The 22,440-nt window shown below is 43.7% G+C and overlaps 1 protein-coding gene across 1 annotated transcript; it reads right to left on the bottom strand.

Moving 5' to 3' along the window:
- Positions 1 to 16,553: 16,553 nt before the first annotated feature.
- Positions 16,554 to 22,031, bottom strand: LOC148015586 (kinesin-like protein NACK1). Its single transcript, XM_087665102.1, has 14 exons — positions 21,663 to 22,031; positions 21,440 to 21,529; positions 21,195 to 21,295; positions 20,991 to 21,104; positions 20,822 to 20,903; positions 20,655 to 20,722; positions 20,498 to 20,563; positions 20,285 to 20,409; positions 19,977 to 20,181; positions 19,721 to 19,864; positions 19,386 to 19,490; positions 18,325 to 19,293; positions 17,724 to 18,079; positions 16,554 to 17,240 (listed from the first exon to the last, which is right to left on the bottom strand). The coding sequence occupies exons 1-14, from the start codon at positions 21,874 to 21,876 to the stop codon at positions 16,901 to 16,903; spliced, it is 2,979 nt and encodes a 992-aa protein (XP_087521228.1). The 5' UTR covers positions 21,877 to 22,031; the 3' UTR covers positions 16,554 to 16,900.
- Between the last annotated feature and the right edge of the window lie 409 nt (positions 22,032 to 22,440).

Genomic DNA, 22,440 nt, shown 5'->3' with positions numbered 1-22,440 from the left:
TCTCAACATGTCTTGCAATTTGGTTAATTCCATCTTAACGTCAACCAAAGTCTTGCAATTTGGTTAACATGTCTTGCAATTTGGTTAAATCCATCTTAACATCAGCCAAAGTCTTGGTTCATCTCGGTGGTTTTCCCCTTATCCTGGGATGATGGGACTGATCGCTCACTCGAGGCCGACGCTCTCTTTGAATTTCGCGAGTTGGTTTGCTCAGAGTTCAAGCTCCTAGAGCTTCATTCCTTCACCTGATCGTCAACTCGAATGGCTTCCTCAAAGACCCTAGCTAGCGCGTCTCCCTGCAAGCTCGAATTGCCTACCAAAGCCTTATATAGTTCCTCGTTTCGAATCCCGCTGATGAATACAGTTGATACTGCTCTTTCAGTCGGCCGCTCTCCAGTAGGGATTCTCTTAAAGAGACTCCTCACGTGGGTCACGTAATCGCTAATGTCCTCCTTCTCTTTCTGCTTGACGTTCATCAAGTGTACTAGTAGATTATTGGAGTATCTGGGCTCGGAAAATCTCTTGATGAAGAGATCCTTGAGGCCATCAAAGTTGGCTCACTCTGCGGTATCTAAGCTCGTATACCACGTCCTACCCTTGTCACCCAAGCAAAGCCCGAACGCTTGAGAGCGTTGAGTTAGGTCGTTGAGGCCGTTGGCTTCATAGACTTGCTCAAACTGCTCAACAAAGCTGTATGAATCGTCATGGGGTTGGTACTTATTGAGTTGCTTGGCAACAATAGGGATTTTAGACTGGCTCTTTGAGCCTTGGTTTGCTCCTAATCCTGCAAGCAACAATGTGCTAGAGCCGTGGCACTTTGCTCTACAGCCATGTTATCGAGCAGCCGCTTCATGAGAAGCTCACTCAGCGTTAATTCTTTTTCTAGTGCTCTCTCATGGTTCGTTCGATTTCTGCCAACCAGGTTTAGCACCCGCTGCACCTCTCGCAACTCCATGCTTTGCCTTTGGCTCCTAGCATACTGATCCCTATTGTATTCAGCCATGCTTTACAATTCTTTGCGGGCTAGCTTTCTCTCCTCTTCTAGATCTGTGATGATAGCGTCTGTTGTCCTGTCGCAGTGCTCATACCGAGCATGAGCATCGTAACCGCTGACCAACTGAATAGCATCTAGAAAGACCCCTAAGTCGAATTCCTCGTTAGATCTGCGGTCTAAACTTTCTTCTGCCATTGTTGAGTTCTCGTGCTCAACCAAGCTATCGATCAGGTTCAGTAGACTTGTCAAATCCACTTCGTCGGTGCCCCTTGCTCGGTCCTACTTTGCGCGTTGATGGTTTGTCTATGTCTTGGGTCCTCTCCTACTGGTGGGTTCCTTGAGTGGTTTATCTGGGTGAGTTCCTTCAGTTATTGAATACAATCCTCAATTTATGGCCACTCAATATGTGTGTCTTTTCCTATGCACTTGTGCTCAATCAGGCTTTTAGTTTCCTTAAGTGTACTTCACGTGCGGAATTTCAGGGTGAGTGCAACAACCAATTTCTAGGCATCTTACGCACTCTCGCATTTTTTCGGGCCTGATAGGGTTGTTGGTCAATTTTCTGACCGTCTTGGCAGGGTTTAGGGTTTCTCTAATATGTTGCCTCGTTCGTTTTTTGTCCAATCGGGCTTTACAACTCAGCGGTTTACGTCTAAGTCTCTGGGTCTCGCAACTGCCTACTTCTAGCTGCTAAGCGGTTGCGCCCTATGATTTTTCCTATTCCGTGTGCTAGAATCAAGTTCTGAGTGTCCTAAGGGCTTTCAACAGTTTGCGCTACTGAGTTCTAGCCGAGTCATGTCAAATTTTTGAAAATTTGATAAAAATCTACACTCGACCCAACTAGTCCGAATTGCAGGGTCCGAGTGGGTCACTCGGACGGGCCGAGGCACAAGGCCGAGGGCCGAATTCCTGACTTGGACATAGCAAACTCGGACGGGCCGAATGGGTGACTCGGACAGAGCAGACTCGGACGAGGTTACTCGGACGGGCCAAGCACTTGGGCCGAGGGCCGAATGTTGAACTCGGACGGGCCGAGGGCTGATTAGGGTTTTCGATCGAGTGGGCCGAATGATAAGGGGCCGAGGGCCAATTCTGGGACTCGGCCCAGAAAAGGCCACTCAGACGGGTTGAGTGCGGCGGCGCGACAATAGCGAAGGGACGATTTTGGTCGATTCGTGCGACTTAGGCAATCATAGTAAGCAATAACCTCCAGATCCTATCTAGGGCGATAGCGGAAGGGATTCATATACCTAAATAGAGCGGTAGGGTTGCCGATGGTGAGATCGAATCGAATCGTGGGATGGCTCTTTCTCTCTCTCTCTCTCCCTCTCTCTCTCTCTCTCAAATGGTCACAAATGAGCTCTCCCTTGGCCTCTTGGCTCTAATACCCCTTCGGGTATGGTGCTGGTGTCCCCAATCACTCACTTGCCAATCTTAGGCATCACAAGTGAGCTTTTTGCAATTTTTTTGCACGATTTTTGCCCTATTTTGCCCTGTTTTGCGATGGTAAACCCTACCCTTTTCCGGTTCGATTTCCTAATCCTAACCTACACTAAATGCAACAAGAATCGAAAGCATAAAACTGAAATGATTTTTCCATGTTTTCCAATCCTCATACAAACAAAATACTTCAAAATACTTACTTGTTTCGAAGATCAAAACACCCAACTTCCTACCTATCTCAAGCTCCGTTTCGGGGATGAATCCCTTACTTCGATGCTCGATATGAGGCGTGCAAGCACTCAAGCTTGAATCCGTTGGTCCCAACAACAGAACCAAAATGTGGGAGCTTTCGCTCTACTGCCAAGACCCACGGACCACTTATTGTTTCAAGCATTTCAAGCAAGCTCTAATGGCTATCTCTCACCTAGCCAACGCGTCGTCGATCCTACCACTGTAGTGAGCTTACCTTCATGCCGATATGAGTTGCCTCCTCTCTCTCACACGCCGGTAGTTCCACGATCCTAGATGCAAGCTCAAGCATCCTCAAGCCCCCTCCACCTCCAAGCTCCATCCTCCATAGCCATGTACGCAAGAAGAGAGAAGAGAAGAGAAGAAGAGAAGAGGAGGTGGTGAAGAGCTTCACCCTCTTGATCCCTTACTCTCACACACTCACTCCCGCACACTCTCATACTCCCTCTCTCAAGAGCACACACAAGCAAGAAGATGAGAAGGAGAGAAGAAGAAGAAGACTCTTATTGCCACACACCAAAAGAATAAGCTTTCATTCACTTTTTAAACTTTATATACAAGCCCTAAAATCCCATGGGCACCCATCCCTTTTTTACTTGACCGGTCATTGTGGAAAGGTTATTTTTCCATTTCCCTCTTCTAGCCTTGTGCCTCTAACCTACACCCATCTAATATTTTACAATTCGCACAGGAGGGAGCCTGGCGCTCTTTTACAAGAGTTTTCCGAGTTTTTTGAGGCGCCTTTTCATTTAACGTTGCGCTTTTTGCTCCGGTTCATCTTTAGAGGCCCCCTGCGTGTCTTTGCTCTTTTTCCATCTTCCTTTTGCTTTTTCCTTCATTTTTTCACCATCTCGACTTGGGGTTAACATCCATGCTTATAATAGGATTCATAGTCTACTAAAATGAAATCTAAAATCAAGGGGAAAGCTTTGTGAGGCATTAAAGGTGCAATTTCATGCAATGCTATTGTCATCAATTCGAAAGGAAAGACTCTAAGCATTGCTGAGGCATTGAAGGTGACAATTGCATGCAACACTTTCATCATCAATTATTGAAAATGCATATATAGGTACAAAAGAGGTCTAACATTCCCTTGAATCGTGATTTTTTATTTTTGAAGGATAACTTTTAAATATTGCACTACACTTTCTCTTTCCTCGTCAATATTCTTACAAGGCCAAAAAATAACTTCAAATCTCCCTTAAGGAAAAGGTTGTGTGGACCTTTGCCTTAACAAAGCTGAACAAATGAAATCCAAATCTTTGTCTAAGATAGTTATCTACTTTCCATTTATATCATGAAACTATATATCTTCAAATAGATCAATTAAATATCCCTTTGGTACTATTTGTAAGGCCTCCACAACAACACCATTTATCTATCTCCATGGCATGGGACCATCCACAATCTCAACCAAAATCTCCCAAGGATAATGTGCCATTGGTCTTGCAAAATCGTGTGCATAACCCTTTAGAAGGAGGCTGTAGGGATGAGCAGCTCATACCTCATTGTATTCATGGAACTAGGATGCACTTTTGTGATTGAAATACTTTGGCTATTTTTAAAAGAAATAACTCACGATTGAAGATTGGTCATCTGTATTTTTCAATGGAATGAACGAAAGATGTCTATGCATTTTTAGCAAGTTGCTTTTGTGCATTGCAAAGTAACGAATATGGAACAACTAATGACTATCATTACAAAGTCAAGATTATTGTAGTACACCTTCGATTATGCATGGAAAGATTAAATCGCATGTCACATTATTAGAAAAATCTTTCTTCATAATGATTCATTAAGAAAGTTGCTAACAACCGTAGGAAATTGCAAGGCATGGAAATGATTCTAGGTCTGCATGAAGTAGGGTAACTCTAGTCAAATTGGCATAAATCTCATGTAACTGCGCAGTAGTTAGAAAGATTGCATAATGCCCATTCGTCGTACGAATATTTCATTCAAAAATGAAGTTAGGGAAAGGTTGCATGGTTTGTTTAACATAAAACCTTAAAAGCTTAGTAGCATGAGTCGTGAATGCATGTCCTAGTAGAATCAATGGAGGATATGCGAATTTTAACATGTGCTTGGTCTTAACAAGAAAAGTTAGGGATTGAGAATCTAGAGGAAATGAATCGCATGTTTACATGAATTATGACGTAATGTAACTAGTTTTCCCCCTCTTTGATCAAGATAATATCTTTAGGAATAGTTCGTCCTTGTCATAAGACAAGTAAACTGGATTACCCAAACACCTAAACCGTAAAGGATTCGCTTAGGATGGTTAAATCGATGCAATATACTCCAAGTGCTAACTAGGGTTTAACACGTTAAGGACTTGACCTAGTCGCACTTATTGCCAAATCGAAACTCGCATACCCTAAAGTCCTACCCACATTCATGGAATGTAGGGACAATTGGACGTACTTGCAAGAAACGAACTAGGGTTTCTGCCTTATTGACCACTCGTTAAAAAGATGAAATCGGATTGAGTGGAACCCCTAGGACCGAACAATGTCGGTCTAGTGCAATCGGGAATGGATTGGATACGAAGACACTCTGAACCCTATTTCTTTTCTAATCATGATTCCGTGATTAGAAGACGCCGTTCGATGGGTGAAATAGTCCCATGGATTAGATGCGACACTTTTGCAACAAGCTACAACGTCGCATGATCTTGTGGTTTGATCACAAGAGAATGGCCAATTCCTCGGAATGAGCTTGGCAGATTCTTGCGCAAGTTTATCTTGCAAGAGAATGAGTAGTCGTCCTGATATAGCATCTTTCTTGGAAAAAGTGACCAAGATAAGGAAATTAGATATTTGCTTGGAAGCAAAAGACCAATCAATAATTGGAGCAACATATTTACTATTAATAGAACTTAAGATATTGGTTAAGTTGGGTTAATAGGGTACGGCCCTAACCCAAGGACATAAGGGTTAACAAACAAACCCTTGAGGATCTTGCCGAGTCGCAATTGATCCTGGATCGAATGCTGGATACATTCAAAGAGAAGGATTCACTCCTTAGCAACATATTTACTGTTAATAGAACTTAAGGTATTGGTTAAGTTGGGTTAATAGGGTACGGCCCTAACCCAAGGATATAAGGGTTAACAAACAAACTCTTGAGGATCTTGCCGAGTCGCAATTGATCCCGGATCGAATGCTGAATGCATTCGAAGAGAAGGATTCACTCCTTAGCAGTTGGCCAAATTAACGACCACTGGAAATGATTGTGCTTGTAACAATTTAGAGAGCACTGTTTGCTTTGTTTGCTCAAGAAACTAAAGGATGAAAAGATATCTAATGCTTCAGGTTGAAGGCCTAAAGGGAGAGGCAGCCTCGGTTACCCTCGACTGTTTGCCTAACCCTAACCAAGGGGGTTGTTAGCCGCGCCAAGAAGGTGGACCGAACCCCCCACGTGAGGTCTCTCCTTTAAGCTCTACTTGGAGCAGGAGGACGCTTGGGTGCCAGGGGGGCTTTGGCCGTAAATCCCTCGCTTTTCGAGCCCTGCACAAGAGGCCAATGTGACTCGGGATTGGATCTCGAGGCCCGCATACTAGTCTACGGGCGAAATCTTGGATTAGTAATCCCTGTGGATTGCTGGATAGCCTTTGGACAGATTATGGATAAGCCTACGGGCTGGACTTTATGAATGTATTCAAAGATAAATATGATAGCCTGTTGAAAAGGAACTTGTTTGACACTGCTTTTCTATGTCAAGTGCTAAGATTAGGTGAAGGAACCAGTGCCTAACGGGCTAATTAAGGAAGCTGCTTGATGCATGTCCAACTAAATGTGGTAGGTAATTAGACAACTAAAACAACTTGATGAAAGTACGGTGGATGTGGCCATGGGTCCGTCCTACGGATGGGTGGTCCCGGTTGGCCGAGAATTTTTCTCAATCATAATGGACTACAAGGAGATCTTCTCAAAGGAAATGAATAGCAAGGGTGCTGACCTAGAGTCTAGGTTATAATAATCCCGATTTACGTTGTTTTAGGGGAACGGAATGGGACTATGCCTTATGGCAAAGAGGTCGAGCCTTGCATCCCTCTCGTTTCCCATTCTCCTTGAACCAAGTGCAGCATGAATCCGCTTCGGCCCTGCTGTTTCTGCGTAAAATAGTTCGCTCGGGGTTCGACGCTAGTTGCCGTTTAGAAAATGACCATTAGGGGAAACCCTGATTCAGGTCGGTCCTAAGTGGGAATGGCCAGAATACTTCCACTATGTAGCAGACACGAAAAGTCCTAGATCGCAAACCCCGTAACATTCCATGGGAGTGCCGGTGGAGCTTTCTAGACCTCCTTTCTGATGGACTGCTAAGACGTGTCCTGAAGGAAATAAGTGGACAAGTTACAGTTGGTATTAGAGAGAACCAACGAATGATTTGTTTTTTAAGAAATCTTAATAAGAATAAGTAAAGCAAATGTTGCTGTTCAGAACATTTCCTTACTTTTGATGCTGAGTTGCAGAATTATGAAGCATGGAACAGGTTCTTAGTGTTCCAAGTCATGTTTATGATCGTGATGCATTTCCCAGATTATGGACAAAGGATCGATATGATGGACATCTTAGACCATATTTATAATCCATTGCCTTTGTACGTGGAACGGAGATGGACGGGTGACTCAGGAATCTACTACACAGCTGCCCACCAGTTTGCATACCTTCGAACTAACCTAAAGAGGATCAAGTGGTTGGAAGACCTAAAGATCATGAAGCTGTTCATTTTTGTGGAGGCTCACGTAAACTCAACTTTACATATTCAAGGTCAGAGGGTTGAGCTAAATTCATATGTATACGAGGAAGTGACCCGCGTAATCCCCGCCGATAGGATCAAGGTGTTGGGACGCTACGAGAAGAATGGGTACCAAAGGAAAGGATACCCTAATCTTCCGATGGCTTACCAATTCCTAAAGATCCATGACCCGAAACCATACTATTATCCAGTTCCCGTAGATAAATGTAATACATCTTTCGATGACTTACCGATTCCTAAAGATCCATGACCCAAAACCATACTATTATCCAGTTCCCGTAGATAAATGTAATACAACATTATTCTCCCTGAACTAAATGTAACAGTTGCTCTATCATCTCAGGAAATATTGTACTCCGAAAGGGCTATGCCTATATACATGCAATAAGACTTATTTTTATCAATGTTTGTCTTGTCCATGAGAATTGATAAAAAGTTAAGTGGCTAGGTTTCTTGGTTGATAGCTGAATGGGTATGTAATATAAATCATAACAATTAGCGAGTTATAACGTTAAGAATCCTCTATCCAGGCACAACCCCAGGTACAGATTCCCAGTTCGCCCCCTATATCAAGTATTGTCGTGATCCAGAGAAGAAGTTTCTTCTCAAGTAGATCAAGCCGCCAGAATTTAACGGGAAAGGTAGGACTGTCCAAGCAGATGCTAAGATTTGGATAGAGTCTATGGAAGCTTACTTTGAAGCAGTCGGTACTGCACCCGCCAACTAGGCTATGCTTGCCAAGCTGAAGCTCACCGGCGAAGCCAGGCTTTGGTGGAAGCAATGGTGCAGAGATCAAGGGATCGAGGAAGAATCCGTTACCTGGGAAAAACTGAAGAAAGCTGTGCAAGGAAGATACTTACCACCTGCATATCACACGCAGAAAATGAATGCGTTCTACGAGCTAAAAAAGTTGGGACTCACTCTTGACGCATACTACTCAAAATTTGTCTCACTTCTTAAGTATGCGCCTCAGATGGACATGACACAGCAAGTGTCGAAATTTTATGTTGGTTTAAACCCACCAGTGAATATCCGTCTCGGATCTATGCGCCCAACAGATCTACAGGACGCACTAATTCGAGCTACGCCCATAATTCAGGAGGTGCAGGCTAGGCTAAGAAGTAACACAACTTGATCTTATAATGACCCGAACAGAGGAGCATATAGGCCTCAAATGAAGAGAGTTCAAGGTCAAAACCGGGGACAAAGAAAGAAAGCAAGGACTACTAATGCCAACAGCTTTGTCCCTACCCAAAGTAATGGCCGAAATCTCCATTGTTTCCACTGCAATGAGCCCGGTCATTTCAAGAGGCAATGTCCCAAGCTTGGCGAAGGACATCGTCAAGCACCTTTCCAAGGAACTAGCCCTGGCTAGGAAGCCGCCACCCAAGGCAGAGGAAGAACCGCCTGTGTTGCCAACAGGGAAATGTGCGAAGAAGATGATCCGACCATGGAAGCAGAGTTTAAAAGGGCGACAGTCCATACCGCTCTTCACAAGAAAGGCCCGAATCGCAAGTTTTCAGTGATTCACACACCATCGGACTATCAAGGTAAAGGTTTCAAAACCTTGATTGATTGTGGCAGTACACATTCCTTTATCTCACCAACTTGTGCAAGAAGATTAGGAATAGCCATAATAGAAGCACCTACCTTGCTTGTGGAATTAGCAAATGGTCGTGAGGTCACTTGTACCAGGCAAACTGCTAAGGTGGAATTCTTTCTGGGAGGAAAGACGACTTCGGTCAAATTCAGAGTCATGAACCTAGGTACCCATGAGTGTCATCTCGGAATGGATTGGCTTAAACCTAATGACGCCCACATTCATTGTGGAAAGGGCCAAATTTTCTTTTGAAACTCTCAAGGGGAATTGGTCACAACTAAAGGTGAGGCTAGAAAGCCGAAAATTCAATTGGCTAAAGCATCTCTGATTATAAAGGGAGTTAGAAAGGGACTACCTGTCTACTTGATTAAGCTCAATAAGTTAGATCAGAAGCAGAAGTCTAGTGAGGAACCTTCATGGCTAAAGGAGTACGTGGACGTATTTCCTGAAGAGCTGACAGAACTCCCGCCTCAAAGAGAAGTGGATCATGAAATCAAGCTAGTGCCAGGAGCTGCGCCAATTGCAAAGAGACCTTATAGGATGTCCATCCCGGAAGCAATTGAGCTGAAGGAGCAACTCAAGCAACTGCTAGATCAGGGCTACATCCATCCTAGAAGTTCACCATGGGGAGCCCCAGTACTGTTGCAGAAAAAGAAAGATGGAACGCTTCGACTGTGTATTGATTATAGAGGGTTGAATCAATCAACTATTAAGAACAAGTACCCTATTTCTAGAATAGATGAGCTTCTTGATCGTCTTCAGGGTGCGAAGATCTTCTTCAAGATTGATCTTAGGTCTGATTACTATCAGATAAGGATCAAGGAAGAAGATATCCCAAAGACGGCTTTCAACACAAGATATGGACACTTTGAGTTCCTAGTTATGTCATTCGGGCTCACGAATGCGCCTGCCACCTTCAATAGGTTAATGCAGGATATCTTTAGGCCATATCTTGATGACTTCTTACTCGTCTTCTTCGACGACCCCTTAGTCTATTCCAAACAGGAAGAAGATCATGAACCCCAGCTTCGGATTGTCCTTGAGACAATGAGGTCACACAAGCTCTATGCTAAGATGAAGAAGTGTGCATTCTTCAAACGTCAAATTGAATATCTGGGATTCATTGTATCAGCGGAAGGAATCTCAATGGATCCCGCCAATTTCAGAGATGTTCTAGAATGACCAATACCAACAACTATCAAAGAAATATGCAGTTTTCTTGGATTGACAGGATGGTATAGGGTCTTTATCAAAAACTATGCTTTGATTGGAGCACCTTTGATGGATCTACTGAAGAAGCATACATCCATTGTATGGTCAACTGCCGAACAAACCAACTTTGATAAATTAAAGCAAAGTTTGGTATCAACACCTATACTGAAACTCCCAGACCTCAGTAGGAGTTCGAGGTAGTAACTGATGCTAGCACGCTTGCTTTAGGATGTGTGCTCATGCAAGAAGGTCACCCGTACTCTTCAAGGAAACTGAAGAGCCATGAGAAGAATTATGCTACCCATGATCTAGAACTATTAGCTGTCATCCATGCTCTAAAGCTTTGGAGACACTACCTGTTGGGTAACAAGTTTACTCTAGTGACGGATCATAAAAGCCTCAAATGGATCTTTACCCAGAACGAGCTCAACATGAGGCAACGTCGGTGGATTGAAGTGCTGGAGGAGTATGATTTTAAAATCAAATACCAACCTGGAAAGGAGAATGTAGTTGCTGACGCACTCAGTCGCAAGGAATTCCTTAATTCTCTAATCTTGCAAAATCCATCAACAGCTAGATCTCTAGCTACAAAGGTATCCATGCCAAATAACCCAATACTTGAGCTAGCGAGAGAAGAAGCATGCCATGATCCAGCCTATCAAAAGATGTTAAGGGAGATCCCTATCAAGGAACAGAACCAGAAGCTACAAGCTAAGTATCGTGAATTCTCTATCAATAGTGGACTTGTCTACTATAGAACGAGATTATGTATACCGGCAAGCCAGTCACTTAAGCAGAAGATACTGTGGGAAGCTCATGATTCCTCTTTCTCAGGACATCCTGGCTATGCCAAGACTCTCAATGCAATTAGAAAGAGCTACTATTGGGAGAGACTTAAAGGTGACGTTCTCAAATATGTCATTGCATGTTTGTCTTGTCAACGTATCAAAGCTGAACATGTCAAAATGCCTGGAAAGTTGCAACCACTTGACATTCCCCAAATGAAATGGGAATTCATCAGTATGGACTTTGTTGTTGGCCTAACCCAAGTTCAGGGAGGATACAACTCCATCATGGTTATGGTTTACATGCTTACTAAGGTTGCACATCTTATTCCAGTTAAGACAAACTATAAAGCCTCAGACATTGCAAGGTTGTTTATCAAGGAGATATTCAACCTACATGGGTTACCCAGAAGAATCATTAGTGATCGTGATTCTCTCTTCACATCACACTTCTGGAGAGCTATCTTCAATGCCATTGGGACTCAATTCTATTTTAGTACAGCCTACCATCCCCAAACTGATGGACCAAATGGAACGAGTCAATCAAGTCATCGAGGATATGCTAAGGGCACACTACTGTTGTGAACCAAAAAGGTGGATTCAATACCTGCCCTTGGTTGAGTTTGCCTATAATGCTTCTTACCAACAAAGCATTCAGATGACCCCTTTTTAAGCATTGTATGGTCATGACTGTCGAAGTCCCCTAAACTTCTTAGATCCAACCTTGAGGGTTGAAGCTTCAAGGCAGATGCTGGAGGAGATGGATGACCAAGTAAAGTCAATAAGACAGGACATCCAAGCTGCCAATGCTTATAGACTGCAACTCCCTGAGAACCTAAAGGTTCATAATGTATTCCATATCAACCTACTGAAGAAGTATGTACCTAATCCTAGCCATGTACTTGATGAGGATCTTAGATGTTAGGGACTGCAACTCCCTAAGAACCTAAAGGTTCATAATGTATTCCATATCAACCTACTGAAGAAGTATGTACCTAATCCTAGCCATGTACTTGATGAGAATCTTAGATGTTAGGGAGAGACAATTGAGATCCAGAACCTTGAGAGAATGCCTCGTCCAGTGGAAAGATTATCCCGAGGAGGATGCCACTTGGATGGATAAAAGCACTATCAACCATCAATATCCCCAGTTTATCTCGAGATGAGGTCATCTCGATTCCTCCAGGGGGGTAAGGTAGGCGGGAGAGAAGAAGGCTGCGACAAGCTATGGAGTGAGTGGAGAAAGGAGTAGTGAAGCATCGAGTGCCGTGATGCGTCGTGTGGAGGAAGGAAGAGAAAGCTACATTGTGCCACCAGTCGTCGAGTCCAGAACGCCGCCGCCTACTGTCGTGGAGCACGGCCGCCATCAAAGCTCCCGTCCTCTATCTCCACACCACATTTTGTCCAGAAGCTTCTAACGGGGCTTCTTTACGCCCCCTTCCTATTGGGATCCACCACAAGTCCCTATAAAGCCCATATTACCCCTGGTTTTAAAGCCCCTTCCCGTGGAGACCCTATAAAGTCCATTGTACCCTGGTTTTAAAGCCCTTCCCATTAGTTTCTCAATAAGCCCATCCCGGTTTTGAAGTAAAGGAAGCTACTAAGGCCCTAGCCCCGGTTCTTGTAAGAAGAAGAGGGGTTTCTCTAAACCCCTTCCCACTCGATTTCCCCCTTAAACCCATCTCTAATTTTTCCCCCACACTCCCGCCCTATAAAGTCCATTGTACCCTGGTTTTAAAGCCCTTCCCATTAGTTTCTCAATAAGCCCATCCCGGTTTTGAAGTAAAGGAAGCTACTAAGGCCCTAGCCCCGGTTCTTGTAAGAAGAAGAGGGGTTTCTCTAAACCCCTTCCCACTCAATTTCCCCCATAAACCCGTCTCTAATTTTTCCCCCACACTCCCTCTCCACAAATATCTTTATCCCCGAAACTTCTATGAAAGGAAGGAGAAGTTCATAAGTCCCCATTTTCGCAAAGCCCATAAAACCATTCCTAGCCGGAATTTCAAGGAGAAGAATCTCTCAAGCCTCCATTTCCGCAAGGCTTTCGCAAGAACCCTCTCACGAATCCCTCTCTTTCCGAAAGAAAGAAGGCCCAAGCTCCGAACCCTGAGGCCTTCCAAAGCCCAATTCTACAAGTCGGTACTTCGGTCAAGGAAGCCGTACCTCAAAGGGAATTGCACGTACGAGGGAGACGGGCCAAGATCATAAGACTGTGGACAAGGCAAGAAGGTCGAATTCACGATGGCCCCTAAAAAGGCACAAGGCACAACTGCAGGAGGATCATCTCCTAATATTCATGTGGACATTTCACTGAACCCGCAAGTCCAGGTTTTCTTCCTATTTTTGATTTATGTCGAAGTATTGCAATTATGCATAGTTAATTCATGGAAGTAGGATGCACTTTTGCAATTGAAATACTTTGGCTATTTTAAAAGAAATAACTCACGATTGAAGATTGGTCATTTGTATTTTTCAATGGAATGAACGAAAGATGCCTATGTATTTTTAGCAAGTTGCTTCTGTGCATTGCAAAGTAACAAATCTGGAACAACTAATGACTATCATTACAAAGTCAATATTATTGTAGTACACCTTCGATTATGTATGGAAAGATTAAATCGCATGTCGCATTATTAGACAAATCTTTCTTCATAATGATTCATTAAGAAAGTTGCTAACAACCGTAGGAATTTGCAAGGCATGGAAATGATTCTAGGTCTGCATGAAGCAGGGTAACTCTAGTCAAATTGGCATAAATCTCATGTAACTGCGTAGTAGTTAGAAAGATTGCATAATGCCCATTCGTCGTACAAATATTTCATTCAGAAATGAAGTTAGGGAAAGGCTGCATGGTTTGTTTAACATAAAACCTTAAAAGCTTAGTAGCACGAGTCATGAATGCATGTCCTAGTAGGATCAATGGAGGATATGCGAATTTTAACATGTGTTTTGGTCTTAATAAGAAAAGTTAGGGATTGTGAATCTAGAGGAAATGAATCGCATACTTACATGAATTATGACGTAATGCAACTAGTTTTTTTCCTCTTTGATCAAGAAAATATCTTTAGGAATAGTTCATCCTTGTCGTAAGACAAGTAAACTGGATTACCCAAACACCTAAACCACAAAGGATTCACTTAGGATGGTTAAATCGATACAATATACTCCAAGTGCTAACTAGCAAGTTAAGGACTTGACCTAGTCGCACTTATTGCCAAGTCAAAACTCGCATACCCTAAAGTCATGCCCACATTCATGGAATGTAGGGACAATTGGACGTACTTGCAAGAAACGAACTAGGGTTTCTGCCTTACAGACCACTCGTTAAAAAGATGAAACTCGAATTGAGTGGAACCCCTAGGACCGAACGATGTCAGTCTAGTGCAATCGGAAATGGATTGGACACGAAGACACCCTGAACCCTATTTCTTTTCTAATCATGATTCCGTGATTAGAAGACGTCGTTCGATGGGTGAAATAGTCCCAAGTTTGATCACAAGAGAATGGCCAATTCCTCATAATGAGATTGGCAGATTCTTGCGCAAGTTTATCTTGCAAGAGGATGAGTAGTCATCCTGATATAGCACCTTTCTTGAAAAAAGTGACTAAGATAAGAGAATTAGATATTTACTTGGAAGCAAAAGACCAATCAATAATTGGAGCAACATATTTACTATTAATAGAGCTTAAGGTATTGGTTAAGTTGGGTTAATAGGGTATGGCCCTAACCCAAGGACATAAGGGTAACAAACAAACCCTTGAGGATCTTGTCGAGTCGCAATTGATCCCGGATCGAATGCTGAATACATTCAAAGAGAAGAATTCACTCCTTAGCAACATATTTACTGTTAATACAACTTAAGGTATTGGTTAAGTTGGGTTAATAGGGTACGGCCCTAACTCAAGGAGATAAGGGTTAACAAACAAACCCTTGAGAATCTTGCCGAGTCGCAATTAATCCCAGAGCAGTTGGCTAAATGAAAATGATTGTGCTTGTAACAATTTAGAGAGCACTGTTTGCTTTGTTTGCTCAATGAATTAAAGGATGAAAATATACCAAGGGGATTGTTAGCCGCACCGGGAAGGTGGACCGAACCAATCGCATGACGTCTCTCCATTGAGCACTACTTGGAGCAGGAGGACGCTCGGGTACCAGGGGGCTCTGGCTGTAAATCCCTCGCCTTTCGGGCCCTGCACATGAGGCCAACGTGACTCAGGATTAGATCTCGAGGTTCGCATACTAGTCTACGAGCGGAATCTTGGATTAGTAATCTCTGTGGATTGCTAGATAGCCTTCGGGCAGATTATGAATGTATTCAAAGATAAATATGATAACATATTGAAAATGAACTTGTTTGACACTGCTTTTCTATGTCAAGTACTAAGATTACGTGAAAGAACCGGTGCCTAACATGCTAATTAAGGAAGCTGCTTGATACATGTCCAACTAAATGTGGTAGGTATTTATTTAGACAACTAAAACAACCTGAGGAAAGTGCGGTGGATGTGGCCATGGGTCCATCCTACAGATGGGTGGTCTCGGTTGGCCGAGAACTTTTCTCAATCATAATGAACTGCAAGGAGATCTTCTCAAAGGAAATGAATAGCAAGGGTGCTGTCCTAGAGTCTAGATTATAATAATCCCGATTTATACTGTTTTAGGGGAACGGAATGGGATTATGCCTTATGGCAAAGATGTCGAGCCTTGCATCCCTCTCGTTTCCCATTCTCCTTGAACCAAGTGCAGCATGAATCCGCTTCAGCCCTGGCGTTTTTTCGTAATGTAGTTCGCTCGGGGTTCGACGCTAGTTGCCGTTTAGGAAATGACCATTAGGGGAAATCCTGATTCAGGTCGGTCCTAAGTGGGAACGGCCAGAATACTTCCACTACGTAGCAGACGCGGAAAGTCCTAGATCGTAAAGCCCGTAACATTCCATGGAAGTGCCGAGCGGAGCTTTTTAGACCTCCTTTCCGACGGACTGCTAAGACGTGTCCTGAAGGGAACAGGTGGACACGTTACAGTGTAGCCGTAACCGCATCGCTTGATGCGAGCACTCCATTAGCCATTTGCAATTTAGTGTCTTACTTCATCACAATTACCCCTCACGTGTCCGGCTCTATTGCTTCATGCAAGCCAACTTCAAAGCTGCATGGCAAGACCCCGTTAGTTAGGTGTAGGCGTAATACCAACCTACAGATTTTTAGAGACTTACATAAGCCATTTAGTTGCACGATTTGGGTTTTGCTCCATGTAAGTAAATTACATAAAGTTCCAAAAAACGTATCTTCAAGTAGCTCGTTTCTCAATAGTATTAGTATTTTTCTCCTAGATTCTCTTTCCAAAACAGTATCATCTTGAGAGCCCTTGCTTTTGGGATTTCTGCTACCAACTCTGCAACACTGCGAAGCCAAGCTAAGATCAAATTAGGGCTTTCCCTCAAGGCCCTTTAAGAACATTTAAGGATGGAATACTCATCAGGTTAGAGATTACCCTCACCCTATGTAAATCGGCTGGTGTTGCCTTGTGTATTTATTGTAAAGAATTGAAAAGAAATAAATAATTTGACAACCTGGTGTGGCGGTGATATGATACAGGCTACCGATGGAGAGAGGAACTCGTGCTCTTGGCATAAGCACTGATGATGATTTATGGGAATCAGTCAGTGTGTACGAAGTCAAGTTTTATGAGAGCACACGGACGTGCGGGTATTAGTCTCAGTGTGAATGGAGAAGACTTGCATTAAGAAAGGATCTCTGTGTGTGTGTGTGTGTTTTGTCATCACAAGATTTATGAGAGCACACGAGCTGTGATGCCAGGCAAATTACAAATAACATCCATCCATACGTCCATAACCAGAGTTAGATGTTGAGGGCGTTCAGGTTGTTGACAATGGTGTTCCAGTTAGGGAAGAGCCATGGTTTCCTGCTGCTGGGAGGAGCAAATGCAAGTTCAAACATCTCCTTGGATGCACCCCTGTTAGGATTCCAGAAGCCCACAATTCGCGCCACCAGCACAGCACTGTCTTGGATGTGGGTCTCATCACGGGGGTCTGTCCACACCTTGTAGGCCACCTGAATCTTCCTTTGCTTTGCACCCAAAGGAACCCTCCATCTCTGGTACACTTCTTCTCTCTCCTCCTCTGTGAGGCACCTCATCCTCCTGGCTAGCTGCTCCCGCTCCCTTCTCAAGGCTCGGGCACTGCATATAAGCATACCAACATAGACAAACCAATCAGGGTCAACCAACAAATACTGTAAGCATTATGAGTATCTGGAAACGTTGACTGTAACTTTTTACACGGAAGCAGGCAAACCAACTTAACAGGACAAAGTTGTGCAGATAAGTTCAATTCTTTGAAATCATCTCCAGGTAAACATGATAAACGGCATAGAGAAAAGGCAGGGGACACAAAGTAAACTAGGAGCGTTCATTAGCTGCCCATATCAGTTAATCAGTCAACATGAGAGAGACGTTGACCACTACCCTCTGACAGCCAGCCACAGAAATCAACTTCACAGACCAAAGTTGTGTGGATAATTCGAGTTAAAGAACTCTGTCATGGAGAGCAGCTATTAAAGCAGTAGCCTTGTCTCAAAGTGCCAGAAATATGGACCTCCTAAGCTTAATGCACAGGACCAATAAGGGGGGCATTTCAGAGAGTCGGTTTTCTGAATGTCTTACCTGGCTGCCAAACTTACTGACTCAGGAGTTTCTTCTCCTCCATCCCCCATTGGGCTCACTGTACTATTCACGTCTGCGAAGTGCTCCTGCAACCAAGCTAGTCGCCGAAGTTCCACTTCCAAGTAAACTTGATCTGCAGGATCTCCTTTGAACAACAGGTAAAATTGTGACCTGTGGATGATGGAGACTTGGCATGCATCCCAAAGCTCAACTATTTGCATCCTTTGCTTCTGGAAAGTACATTGCCAGCTTTCAGGGGATTGAGGCATAGTTTCTTGCTCCTCATCAAGTTGAACAAAGTCCTCATCATCAATGTCTTCTTCTATGTTTTCTCCATTGGCTTCAAGCTCAAGTACCTGTGTTCAAACATCACAGCAGATGAGGACTCAAAACTCTCAACGATGACAATGCTACTCTGCAAAATTTTCTCATTGGTCATGAAAATAAAGAGAGAACACCTGTCATCAAAGCACCAAACCAACCTATGGCCTTATATGCTAAACAGATAGCAGACCCTCTAAGAACAAGGAAGGACATGGATTTAAATTTGTAATCAACGAGTTCCCCACATGCTGTACGAAGCATAAATATTTCACTGTACCTGGCAAACCAACAACTGCTTCTGATATTGGAGTTTTGCCACTCTCTCCTTCAATTCTGTTACGTAGGCTCTTATGCTTCTGATGTTCTCTTCTGCTGCGGTCTTAAACATGTTTTGCATCTTCTTTATGTCCACTGAATTGTTCCTTCTATGAGTGGGAGTGCTTTCCTTGGAGGAGATAGTACCTGCGTCAGTGCCTTCTTTGTTCTTAAGATGAACTTGTTTTTGATTCGATGTGGATCTACTCTCACTAATGTAAGGTGGATTATTCTCATTGTTCTCAAAACCCAAGCTCCGGCGTGTGCTTGATCGGGGGGAACAGGGTGTGTTATTGCATCTCCTCAAGTCAAAAGGTATGATTGAAGAAGGTGAATCGTGCTCACGTTCACTATGAGGAGTCAAGACCAAGTTAGCAATGGATTTTTGCACACTTTCCAGCTGCTCCTCTAGAGTGGCTATCGTGTTATCAGTGTTGGTTCTGTCCACACTACCTATAGCTTGAAGCCTGGTGATCTCCTCTCTGAGAGAGGTGCTTAGGCTCCCCCTTGTGAAAACAGTCGACATCCGTTCACCTTCAGCTGCCTTTGCTTTGCTGACTTTCAAGGCATGAATTTCTGCTTGAAGCTTGGAAATGGTTGCAGCAGCGTCCTGGTTCATCCCAGCTTGTGCCAGCCTCAGACACTCCACCTCTTTCTGTAGCGCCTCCAAAGCTCTGTTAGCATCTTCTCCAAGCTCATCCTGCAGCTGCTCGAGCTTCCTGATCTCCTGGACAAGCATTAGAGAAGCAGTAGATGATTGTCTCACTATAGAATTCCTAGCTATGGATGGGCTCCTTTGCTTTGGAGTGTTCTGCTCCTGTTCATCCCTGGATGGGAGGACACCCACATGCAAATCCATGCATTCACTGATATGCATTCCACATGCTGGGGTTGGTAGTGAAACCAACTCTGGCACAGGGTTTTGCTTATCCTACAAAACAGACATGCTTTCACTTCAGTCTTGTCGTTGGTGCATAGCCAGATCAGAGACAGATTGATAACTCCACGGAAATTCCAAACTACCATGTTTTTAGCCGCCTCCTCTTCTCCAAGTCGTTGCAGTAGCTCATCAAGGCGGGATTGTGCAAGATCACGCTGGTAGTGCAACTCTTTCACCTCAGCACGGAGCTGTATCAGCATATGAGAAATACCCTCAGAATGGCTGTGTGCATGATATGAAACAGGGGTAGATAAAATTCCCTCTTCCATAATTTGGCATATGCACATGATATGCAGCAGAGGTACATCAAATTCATGGTCATTAATGAATCATACTGTCCCTCTTCAAAATTTCTCATATGCATATGATATGCAGCAGGGGTGCATCAAATTCATGGTCATTAATGAATCATACTGACCTGTTGTATCTCAGCCTCTTTCTCATTCAACAGAGCCTCGCTTGCTGGTGACTGAGCAGGCTGGCCATCAGAAAACCGCAGCTCTGCTTCCAATCGTGCCACCTCCTTCTGCAGCAATTTGACCATGGCCTTGTCTGAAACTACCTGCGATTGGATGAAAATACCTTGACTTAGACAGAGCACAATGAGTGCAAAGGGACCTCCATACTTTACCCGATAGCTTAAATTATGCAATAAGATGAACTTTGCGCATTACCATGTTAACTTGAGCAGTATTTGTGACCTCCTTAGCATGGGTGGCAAAAAAAAGTGTGTTTCTTGACTGCTCAAACTGAGTTTGCGCAGGACTCATTGTGCAGATAATTGCAGTTCTTGCATTTCCTCCTAGAGAATTCTGTAAAATTCGAGTAAGTTTTGAATCTCGGTAGGGAAGGTGACCATTTTTGTTTCTCCCTTGACCACTGCATCACATGACAAGTATTGTGAGGGTCCACTGTTAGTGCAAACGTGATGGAAAGCCTCACACAGACGTCTGCTGGAACTATGAATGAGTGGACCACATACCTCAGTTTCCTTATGATGGTGGTCAATGTAAGTAAACTTCGATTGATATGGCAGCCCTCCTTCAATCTTGTACCTTCTGAGTGTGTTTGGGAAGCCCGCTCACTGCCGGCCAAATCCACAAGATTCTGTACCAAAGTTCCAAAACCCAATGTAAATTTACATGTGGCAAGATTTAACAGTAATAGCTCTCAAGAACATCCACGTCTAACATACCAAACTCGCAACCAAAGAGTTCACCAATGCTCCATCAGCAACATTTCTTGGAAAACTTTCAACAGTCTGCAGAATTCAGAAGATTAGCATACAATATTTGAACAATCTCTGTGCAAGTAACTGTTTAAAGAAGTGGAGGTTATACATCCAAGCTCACCAATCTTATTATCTGATGAGACCTTGAGCTTGCATCATTCAAGCTAGTCTCACCCACCTGCCGTTGAGCTGCATTGAATGCACCATAGAAATGCGCGTTAAGCACTCACTATCCAGACAGCCGTAACCTCACATCCGATGGCAGCTTTCTCAGAACTCGCTACATACCTTCCACAATTGATAGGATTTTTCGAAGGTTGTTGCTGTCCTTAACTACTTCTTCGGCCAGTCTTTCCACAATGGTTCCTTTCTGTCAGCATTTGATGGAAGCATCATTCAATCATGTCAGAGACCAACCTGTAATGGATAGAACAGGCTTGATTTTGATTGTAGTTACCTCCGGATCATCCAAAAGGCGCAAAGGACCACTGTCAGAGTTGAGCAAATCTTTGACAACCTCATTATAGATCTCCAGGGCAGAAACCCTTATGATGAAGTCACTTTCATTGTGCTGAATCACAGGTAAAATTCTTTTTTCATCACAACCATGCGCAGAAGGCCACACCTTACAATCAGAGCTGTAAACACATTGTCCAGGTACCTTTTGCATGTATGCATATAAATCATTAACTGCTTTGTCAGTGATCCCCCGCATAGTGAACGTCTTTCCACTGCTGGTTTGTCCATAAGCAAAGATCGTGGCTATATAAGAAGCAGAGTACAAATGATCAGCTCGTGTATTTATCTCCCTTCGATTGAATCAAACATGGTTATCGGAATCAGAGACGTTTCAAAACTATCTTCGATTTTAGAAACTGCAGATCCAAGTCTAGCTAGTACCCTTACCATTGAGTCCAGAAAGCACAGACAAGGCGACATCCTTGGCGCCTTCCTCATAAACTCTCTCGGTGACAGAGTCTGGACCAAACACATGATCTGCCAAAGATGTTCGAACACAGAGAACAACATGATAAATGGTAAAGAAACGGCACTTAAGGGAATGGCATACCAGTCTCTGTATGATCCAAATTCAAGGGTTAGAAAGATGGATGATGAGCAAGTTACTTACCGAATGTGTATGATTTGGGATGATTGTGGTGAGGGGATCTATCTAGAAAAGGAGGGGCAGGAGGGGGCTTGGAGACGATGGTTCTGCCATCGACGCATTCCCAGGCGGAGACGTCCTTCTGCGCAAGCTCGCGGGCGCTGAGGGGCCGCACACGGACTGTGACTAGGATGTTCTCGCGAGCTCTTTGGGACGGCAAGGCAGGTGGAGTCTGCATGACGGTGACGATGATGATGATGGTGATGGTGAGGGGATTGATCCGATGGAAGAAGACCTTCAAAGGTATCTGGGACCTTTAGAGGAAGCAGCAGAAGAGGAGGGGGAGGAGAAGAGAGCGGCGGAAGAGGAAGAAGAGAAGCCGCTCCCTGTGGAGAGAGAGAGAGAGAGAGAGAGAGAGAGAGAGAGCCCTCAATTTTTTGTAAACGTTTGCTCCAACGGCTCTCTTTTGATTTTAGCCTCAGGCAAGTCTTCTCTCGCAAGTGAACATGCAAGGTAAGGTTCTTCTCGCCCTCCTCTCCTGTTCACTTCCAAATGTATTTTTTGGCCTCACCCTCCCACTTCCCACCACCATGTTGCGAGATTAAATGAATTTTTTTAAGAATATTTCTCATTGAACTATTTGCATGCGACTCACACCATGTTCAAGTCCTTTTGAACTCCTACTAGTGTTTCATGAGCGCTTCACGCGTGCGGAATGCTAGGTTACTTTCTCCTCTTTCCCCTCTCTATTTTCAAGATGTTCTCTCTCTCTCTCTCTCTCTCTCTCTCTCTCTTATCAAAC

Source organism: Lygodium microphyllum, chromosome 24, assembly GCF_053477565.2.
Source record: "Lygodium microphyllum isolate KBCC chromosome 24, Lygodium_microphyllum_v1.1.10, whole genome shotgun sequence".
NCBI lineage: Eukaryota > Viridiplantae > Streptophyta > Polypodiopsida > Schizaeales > Lygodiaceae > Lygodium > Lygodium microphyllum.
Note: the sequence above shows the minus strand (reverse complement) of the source record. Positions and strands in the feature narration are given on the sequence as shown.

Coding starts and splice junctions, on each gene's coding strand:
- LOC148015586 (XM_087665102.1), bottom strand. CDS start 21,876: ATGCAGACTCCACCTGCCTTGCCGTCCCAAAGAGCTCGCGAGAACATC. Junction 21,296..21,439: donor TGTGCTTTCTGGACTCAATG/GTAAGGGTACTA, acceptor CTTCTTATATAG/CCACGATCTTTGCTTATGGA. Junction 18,080..18,324: donor AGCAGTTGTTGGTTTGCCAG/GTACAGTGAAAT, acceptor GTTTGAACACAG/GTACTTGAGCTTGAAGCCAA.